This window comes from Sinocyclocheilus grahami, unplaced genomic scaffold (genome assembly GCF_001515645.1).
Source record: "Sinocyclocheilus grahami isolate Dianchi unplaced genomic scaffold, SAMN03320097.WGS_v1.1 scaffold754.1, whole genome shotgun sequence".
Classification (NCBI taxonomy): Eukaryota; Metazoa; Chordata; class Actinopteri; order Cypriniformes; family Cyprinidae; genus Sinocyclocheilus; species Sinocyclocheilus grahami.
Genome location: NW_015505933.1, coordinates 162,463 through 170,568, shown reverse-complemented (window position 1 = coordinate 170,568; position 8,106 = coordinate 162,463). Strand labels below are relative to the sequence as shown.

The 8,106-nt window shown below is 37.0% G+C and overlaps 1 protein-coding gene across 1 annotated transcript in view; it reads right to left on the bottom strand.

Annotated features, from left to right (window-relative positions):
* Positions 1 to 8,106, bottom strand: part of cdc42bpb (CDC42 binding protein kinase beta (DMPK-like)) — a 97,927-nt gene that overhangs the window by 9,978 nt on the left and 79,843 nt on the right. The window contains exons 19-30 of the mRNA XM_016245370.1: positions 7,953 to 8,050; positions 7,664 to 7,743; positions 6,057 to 6,107; positions 4,564 to 4,647; positions 4,223 to 4,297; positions 3,974 to 4,079; positions 3,707 to 3,843; positions 3,403 to 3,542; positions 2,672 to 2,753; positions 2,360 to 2,576; positions 347 to 409; positions 7 to 265 (exon numbers count right to left, since the gene is read on the bottom strand). Coding sequence (XP_016100856.1) covers positions 7 to 265; positions 347 to 409; positions 2,360 to 2,576; positions 2,672 to 2,753; positions 3,403 to 3,542; positions 3,707 to 3,843; positions 3,974 to 4,079; positions 4,223 to 4,297; positions 4,564 to 4,647; positions 6,057 to 6,107; positions 7,664 to 7,743; positions 7,953 to 8,050 — 1,392 coding nt within the window. The remainder of the gene's footprint in view (positions 1 to 6; positions 266 to 346; positions 410 to 2,359; positions 2,577 to 2,671; positions 2,754 to 3,402; positions 3,543 to 3,706; positions 3,844 to 3,973; positions 4,080 to 4,222; positions 4,298 to 4,563; positions 4,648 to 6,056; positions 6,108 to 7,663; positions 7,744 to 7,952; positions 8,051 to 8,106) is intronic.

The window sequence follows — 8,106 nt, the reverse complement described above, 5'->3', positions numbered from 1 at the left end:
CGAGTGATTTCGTAGCAGATGACCAGCCGCTTCACACCTGCTAGGAGACACGCTGGACCACCGGGGCGTAGGTTACCTATAGTCATAGCCTGGCAGCCTTTTGTATCCGTCAACTTGGCATCGAAATTAACATCCGCACCCTCCAGTGCCGCCCAGGGGTATAAATGGACATGGCGGTTACGGCCAGAAAGCAGGGCCACCATCTTCTCTTTGGGCATGAGCTCAATCTGGCAGACTCTTTTACAGTCAGCAGCACGAACAATGACTGAAAAAAGGATCATGCGAAATTAATAATAGTGAAAATAATGCTGAAGAACTAAATCTGTGCTATACAGAGTAATGCTACCATCTCTGGTGATCTCGACTACAAACAGGCCATCTTCTGTCCCCAACGCAATTCGTTCTCGATCTGTAGAGACAAAAGCAGGACAGATATGATTTGTGAATGGAATATTTGTGAATACGATGCGTCAACCCTTAAAGTGATAGTTCAACCAAAAATTCAACAGAAAATAGTGTGGTTCCAAACTCATAAGACTTTTGGTCACATTCAAAACCAAATGAAGATTTTTTTAATATAAAGCAATTTTTGCCCCTCCATTGAAAGTCCTTTCCTTCATAAATTTGTTCATAGAGTTCATAAAGCTACTCCTAGGTAAAATTGTCTCTAGCTATAATTTTTTATTTGATTGCAAATATTAATACCGGATATTATTCTTATTCTTAGACAAAATCATTTCCAAATGCACAACTGTAATGGCATTTATACTGATATATTCATAGAGGAGATGAAAACATATGACAAATAAAAACAGAAATTCAATAAGGATTAGGGCTGGGGAAAAAATATTGGTATGTCAATTTGAATCTATTCTCATTTTTACAAAACTATATCGATTCTTATATCCCAAGAATTGATTAGCCTAGCCTGTTTTCAGTTAATGGACAGAACATTGAAGGGCACTTCCCATTCAATATATCGCATAAGCATTGTGCTTTGGTACTTTTCATATGAAACAAAGTCTCAGATTTCAATTTATGTCCATTGTGTTGCAGTATTCAAACAATAAATGTCGTTTTGGCGCTGTTTAATGTGGAGTGACAGATTGCTGGAGTGCATCGATCAACAGAAACGGCAGCGCGTAGCGTATGTGAACTGATCAAATCTCCGCATTAATACCAGTTTCAGCACAAAATAAACATGACTAAGTTAAGCATCCAAAGGTAAGTAAAAGAAAGAGTACAACTTTACAATCCGTATCCTGTCTCATGTAATCTCTCAATCAGTGTTTCAGCCGCGCAAAGACATCAATATAATGGCTTGTAAACAATGTCACGTAACGTCATATTTACCTCAGAAAAAACATATTCGGTGATTATAAACTCATTAGTTAGCCAGAAAAATAAACTGTAGAGAGGAGCATTTAGCTAAATATACGCACCATATAATATATTAATTATAATTTTTTTTTACTATTCTTTAATGTTTTATGTTTGAATAAATCCGTCCAAGTTTTTATGACAGCCACTATTTAAATGTGTATATTTCCAAACAACTAACTGAAGTAATTCTAACCTAATTATAAAAACTTAATTAAGTGCAATTTAAGCAGTTGTACAGCACAAATCAGTCAATTTTAATATTCAATATTACAATGTAGTACCAACTGACTTATGTATATTTTACAGCATTAGTTGAGGTTTTTTTTCCTTGAGAAAATTTAGCATGTACTGTACCTGATATGCATCCAAAATAATCAATATTGAATCGAATTGGTAATCGAATCGCAAGCTTGTGAATGAGAATCGAATCGAATCGTGAAATCTGTGTCAAAACCCAGCCCTAATAAGGATTATTTATAGAACAACCCTGCAAGAACCTTTTGTTAAAAACCTATATGAAATATTAACATAGAAGTTTTTAAAATAGAAGCTATTCACTATTTTTAAATTACCTTTTGACATTTGCTAATTTCTTTTAAATGGTCCTCTGGTGTGACAAATTAATTTGACTTAAGTAAAATTAAAGTATTAAGTATCAAAGTACTTATTTCAAGGTCAGAATTAAACAAGAATTAGAAATGGTGTTTAAAATGTTTTAACTAAAAACAGTTTTTAACAATAACTAACTAAATTAAAAAAAATAAAATAATGTTGACCAAAATCAGAGTCAAATAAGGGTAATAATGGACAAAAAAAGCAGCATTTTTGATCATCATAAATGAATGTAAACAGTGTCAAGAAATGTTTGTTGCTCTCCTGAAAATGGGGGAAAGTGGAACATTATATTGATTCATTTAACTGACTGATTAGTATCAATCTCAGAGAATAAGATCACAGGCTCTAACGCTGTACTTACCTACGATGGCAGCAGAGAGTGTAGTTTTGATGGCAGGCAGGCTGCTGTCGTAGGCCTCATGCAGGACATGCACCACACGGTTCTTCAGGCGGTTCTTGGCCAGGATGTTCTGCAGGCCCTCTAGAATGCCCACCCACTTCCTCTTCTCCGCCTCACTCTCAGCTAACACCAGCAGAGGCACTGGCCGGACTGGAGAGTTCGAAGCGGATGATGCTACCTGTGCAGTTCAGGGCAAATATAGTTAATTATCGGGATGCATGATTAGGCAAATGTAGCAACCATTTAAGGAACAGGACACATTTTGAAACATACCCTAAATATGCAGGGAATGTCTTTACGACTGGCATGGATCACGTCAGATGCCAACACAGAGCTTACAGAGAACTCTTCATCTCTGTGAGGAAAAGAAAGAAACAATGTCACAAAAATGAAAAATGCCGCTTAATACTATATTCAGTCTGTTTGGGTTTATTTTGAAATAATGACTGCCTGATTGTACATACTTTATTTACACTAAAAGTTTGGGGTAAGTAAGTTTAAGTTCAAACTTTTATTTGGCAAGGATGCGTTAGATTGATCAAAAGTGACAGTTAAAGACATGTACACGTTACAAAAGATTTTGATTTCAAATAAATCCTCTACTTTTGAACATTCTATTAATCAGAGTATCTTGAAAAAAAGCTGTTTTTTAACATTGATAATAAATGTTTCTTGAGCATCAAATCAGCATCTTCTGAAGAATCACGTTAGACTGAAGACTGGAGTGATCGCAGCTGAAAATTCTGTTTTGCCATCATGAGAATAAATTACATTTTAAAATATATTCAAAAAGAAAACAGTTGTTTGAAATTATAATAATATTTCACTGTATTACTGATTTTGCTGTATTTTTGATCAAATAAATGTAGCCTTGGCACGCATAAGAGACATTATATTTCTAAAACATTTACAGAACCCAAACCTTTGAATAGCATTGTAGCAAATTACATTAATCGATGACTGTGTGTAAGTATATATGATTTGAGAATGTGACTAATCCTGACCTCAAGTCGAGGACCTGACTGGCCATCACACCAGGCTGAGTGGACTTCCCCTCTGGCACCTCATAGAGGAAGAGCTTACAGTCACACACTACAGCATATGCCCTCTGCCAGCCCTTCTTCACTCCTGTGGGCTTCGGGATCTGAAAGAGGAGCAAACCAATACTGCAATTCAATGTATATTTAGTAAAACATCCAGTAGGAAATACAATCAAGTTCAATGCAAGTGCTCAAGTGAGATAAAAATAAGTGACATTTCACCATTCAACCCTTAAGAAGAGAAACTTTACTACATTATCATTCTCACCCTGACAAAACCTTTGTACGCTGTGCCAATGCCCCTCTGCACATCAATACCCAGAGGCCTCTTGGCTTGCTCTGGAGGAATGGGGCAAACCTGGGGCGCATAGTCTTTACAGGACACGTGGCAGATGAAAGAGCATACTAAAAGAGGGAGAGAGAATTATCAAACATTCAAAAACTTGACAAGTGAAACTGGCATCAAGAGATCAAAAGCTCCTTATTTCCCCAACCCACTGTCTCTGATCTCATTTATCATTAATACTCAGCTCACCCTCGCAGGCATAACCCTGTCGGATCTGGCCCACCATCAGGGAGGTACAGTGAGTGCACTGGGTCGGGCTGGAGAAAGTCTTAATGCTCAGCTGATGAGCTTTAGGCTGTTGATATAAACAAAATATTAATAGTCAAAGGAACGAATGCATGTTGATGTTGGAAAGCTAATAATAAGATGCTGAAAGACTTAAAGGACCTAAAGGAAACAGGCTAATGATGAGTCAGACACATCATATGGTGGTTTTACCTTTGGCGCACTTAGCGTGGGCTGATAGATTGGAGAAGGGGCAGCAGGGGTGGTTGCTTGAGGCTTGACTGGTTCCTAAAGGAGTAATACAACAGTTCCAGAAATAAAAGCTACATAAATTCTATCCAAAAAATATAATAATAATATTTATATATAAAATGTGTAATACCAAACAAGTATATTTGAGTACTCATGTCAAAACCTTACAGCATTTTTAAAAAAAATTTTAAGCTTCGTCCTATCCATTACTATTCAGGAAATTACTAAATCAATGGCCAATGTATCAGACAGGAAGTCTGACAGCAGCAGAATGTAATAGGAAGTGTTAGGTGGACACTCACATCCTGTTCTGAAGCCACTGATAGGGAGGAAGTAGGGATGTCTGTCTTCTGGGGTGTGGCATCCACATCACCGACGGAGCTTGTCTGAGGGAAAAAGACCACAGTTGGGACACAGCTCAAAATGTGTATGCATCATTTGCTGGGGGCTATTTTTATTCCACTTACATGGTATCTTTATGGGCAGCAGATGAGGTCAAAAGCTTTAAAAACATCCTTTAGTTTCCCCAAAAAGCTATACTAACAGATTCAAGCCAGGCAAACATTGTCACAATGTGACTGAGATGACATTTATGAAATGTATTATTAGTCATAACTAATACGCATTCAGAAGTCATGTGCTCACTCGTGAAAGTCATGAGCATGAGGTTTATACCTATTAATAAAATGATACATTAACATGGCAAAGCTGAATTTGGTTCTCAAGAAACATATCTTAATATCAACGATGAAACAGTGCTGCTTAATATTATTGTGAAAACCACGATACATTTTTTCAAGATTCTTTCAAATTTATATAAAATGCAAAAGTGTGTGTAAAGAATCCTAATGAATCCTATGCCAACTATAATTTATCTCAGGATGCATTTGTAAACTAATACACCATCCTTGGCTAACATTATCTGCAATTAAGCCCCAAAATTATGCACAAATAATACTTACCAAGCACAATACAATACCGTTAAACAAAACATACTGATATGGTCTAACTGTGTATCTATGCAACATGTGAATGCACACATGTGAACGCTATCAATTAAGGGTGATACAAAAAAAATGAAGATGCACAAAGTCCGACAGGTAATTAAAATCATTAAGAAATGAATTGACTTTTTCCTCAGAGAATTACTTTCATGTTCAATTAGCTGACAAGCACATACTTACCATTATCGCCTATATTGGTAGGTTATAAATATTCGCAAAACAACCCCCACAATTTAATCATCTCTCATTCATTTGATTTAATTCGATTCATTTTACGGCTGGTTGCCTTAGTCATTCAATTTAAATTATGGATGTTTATTGTCCTAGCAGGCTCTAAGAGTTAACTAACGGATTAGTGCATTTGCAGACTTGACACATGGAGAGTGACGTTATTCACATTAGCCGTTTAAGAGGTTAGAAGGCAGTGGAGAGGTGGTTAATACTAACTGCTGGATGCTAAATGTGAGTCTCTAACCTTTAGCACCTACAATTAGACTGAATTGGATCTAGGGTCTGGTTGCAATATGGCAGAGGAACACGGTCAGCAGACAAAATAGGTGTAGCAAACTGAGGGGCATGCTGGTTAGGCTGAATATAAGTTGTATGGTCAATGTCTGGCCTTAAATGGTGAGTCAGGCATGATTAACATACAGCAAGTAATGTGAGTGCCATTTTATTTAGGCAAAGCACAAGATTAACTACAATGTGACTTGAGACACTTTGTCTGCTGACAGATCACTCCTGCCAAGGTTAAAGTTGACAGAGGAAGGAGCTTTGTTCAGCAAACTTACTTCATCCCAAAATGCAAGCAGAGAAGATGCGGATGAGGAGGAGACAGAGTCCTTTTTTTTTTGAGGGGGACAAAAATAAGATGACAGGTAACACAGCTTTTGTCTTTATGAACTTGCTTTCACTTTAGGTCGTTCCCTATATTCCCACGAGTCTCAGAAATACAGACTGGCTACATGTGTCAACCTGATCTGACTTTAATGCACTGCAATAAGGAAGCAGTTTCATTAAACTGAAAGATAGGCATCAGACTTGCAAAATTGCCCAGTTGCCTTTGTCTCTGAGGAGGCAATCAAAGCATGATGGACCATTTGGCCATGAACTGAACTGACTCAGTGACTGTAGTAAATCCATCGCTCAAGTCTTCGTCATCAGCTATACTGTTCCAATGTAAACTGTGACTGAAAGCTACATAACTGTTTGGAGTCAGTGATTTCAGGATGAGGCAGGACAGGAAGCCTCATATCACACATCTACACCAGTAGGCTAAGTGGAGGCTGGTCAACACAAGACTCACTCTTGAGCTCAAAAGCAGCAGAAACTGACTGCAGTCATCTTGCTATGAATTTTTTAAGTTTTTGAGCTTGATACAGCATTTGAAATCAAACCTGGAAACTCCAGATGGGCAAAAACGGTAAATTATTTGTATCTAATAAAACCCATCAATACTTTTTAAATTCTTAAAATATTGGAATCAGCAGTAGCAATAGTTCTTCAAAAATTCTTAAATTAGAATAGAACTATGTTTAGGTAGCAATATAGTTTTGACAATTCCAATGTCTACCGTAACATCCTAAACCATAAAATGACATAAAAAAATCAACAATTTAGGCAACTTCACATTTCAAATAAAACCTTTAGATAATTAAGAAAAGTGAAAATGCTAAATTATTATACATTATATTAATCACTATATTTATTTTTCGCATTGGTCTGAACAAAAGCGTCAGACGGGCAGAATGAAAATGCGAAAATTCTCTTTCTGACAGTAGGTGGCGCTTATGCCTCTGTAGACAAATCAGGGCAGTGCTTATAAACACCACTTTATTAGGCATCATATGGAGGTAGGATGAAAAGGAAATGCCATCTGTACTTTTCTATAGACAGTCAGTTCCCTTTAGAGATACATTCATATAATAAAAGAAAACTCTCCTAGGATTTGCACGAATCGCATGAATGGCCCATTTCAACATCAGAGCAGTACATTTAGCCAAAAGTTTCACTTGAGTTTGTAGGTATGTGAAATGCAGCACTCATGGTGTGAGATGCTGAAAAAAACTGTCAAGATGCATTTCAACCCGTTCCAACAAACTAACAATCAAAAAGAAAAAGGACAGTTTAAGAATACAGATGCCTGAGGCAACTAAGTAGATCAGGGACATCAGAACCAGTCTCCAGTATCTGCTAGACATTCATAAACGTGTATATACTCTAATGTTTCAATCTGGATACTACTGACGTCCCCTTTTCACTTTGATAAACTATTAGGTCTATTAGGTCTCTGATTTTCTGAGCCAGAAAGTCATTAGGATGATGAAATGAATGGAGAGAGGCTTGTTAATGCATGTAATGTAGTAGCAGATGGCCAGATACTATCAGAAACACTTACTCTGAATGTCAGGTCATGGGCCAGGGGAGAGGTATTGAAGTACTCAAAGATGGAGTCCTGGAAGTCAGGCAGTTTCAGGCCTACAGTAAAGTGAAAAAAAATTGCCAGGAATAATACGGAATTATACAAAAATCTATTCATTTACCAACTAGCATCATTTATTTAAGGTTCTCTTCAGGTGTTCCTTAAAAAGATGAGATAATATGCAACCTCATGGTTTATAGACACATCGTATAAAATAAGTCTTGCATATAAAGGGAAAAGTCATAACATGCATCATCATTTTCACCTTTGTCTGATCGCGAGCGGCTCTCCTCCATCTCCTTCTTCATATTCTCGAGCTGTTCCTCCAACTCTTTGTTCTTGGCCTCTGTATCCTTCAGTTTGCTGTAGGCGAGAAAGTCCAAAAAGTAAGATCATTTGAACTAATAATGTGTCCTTTT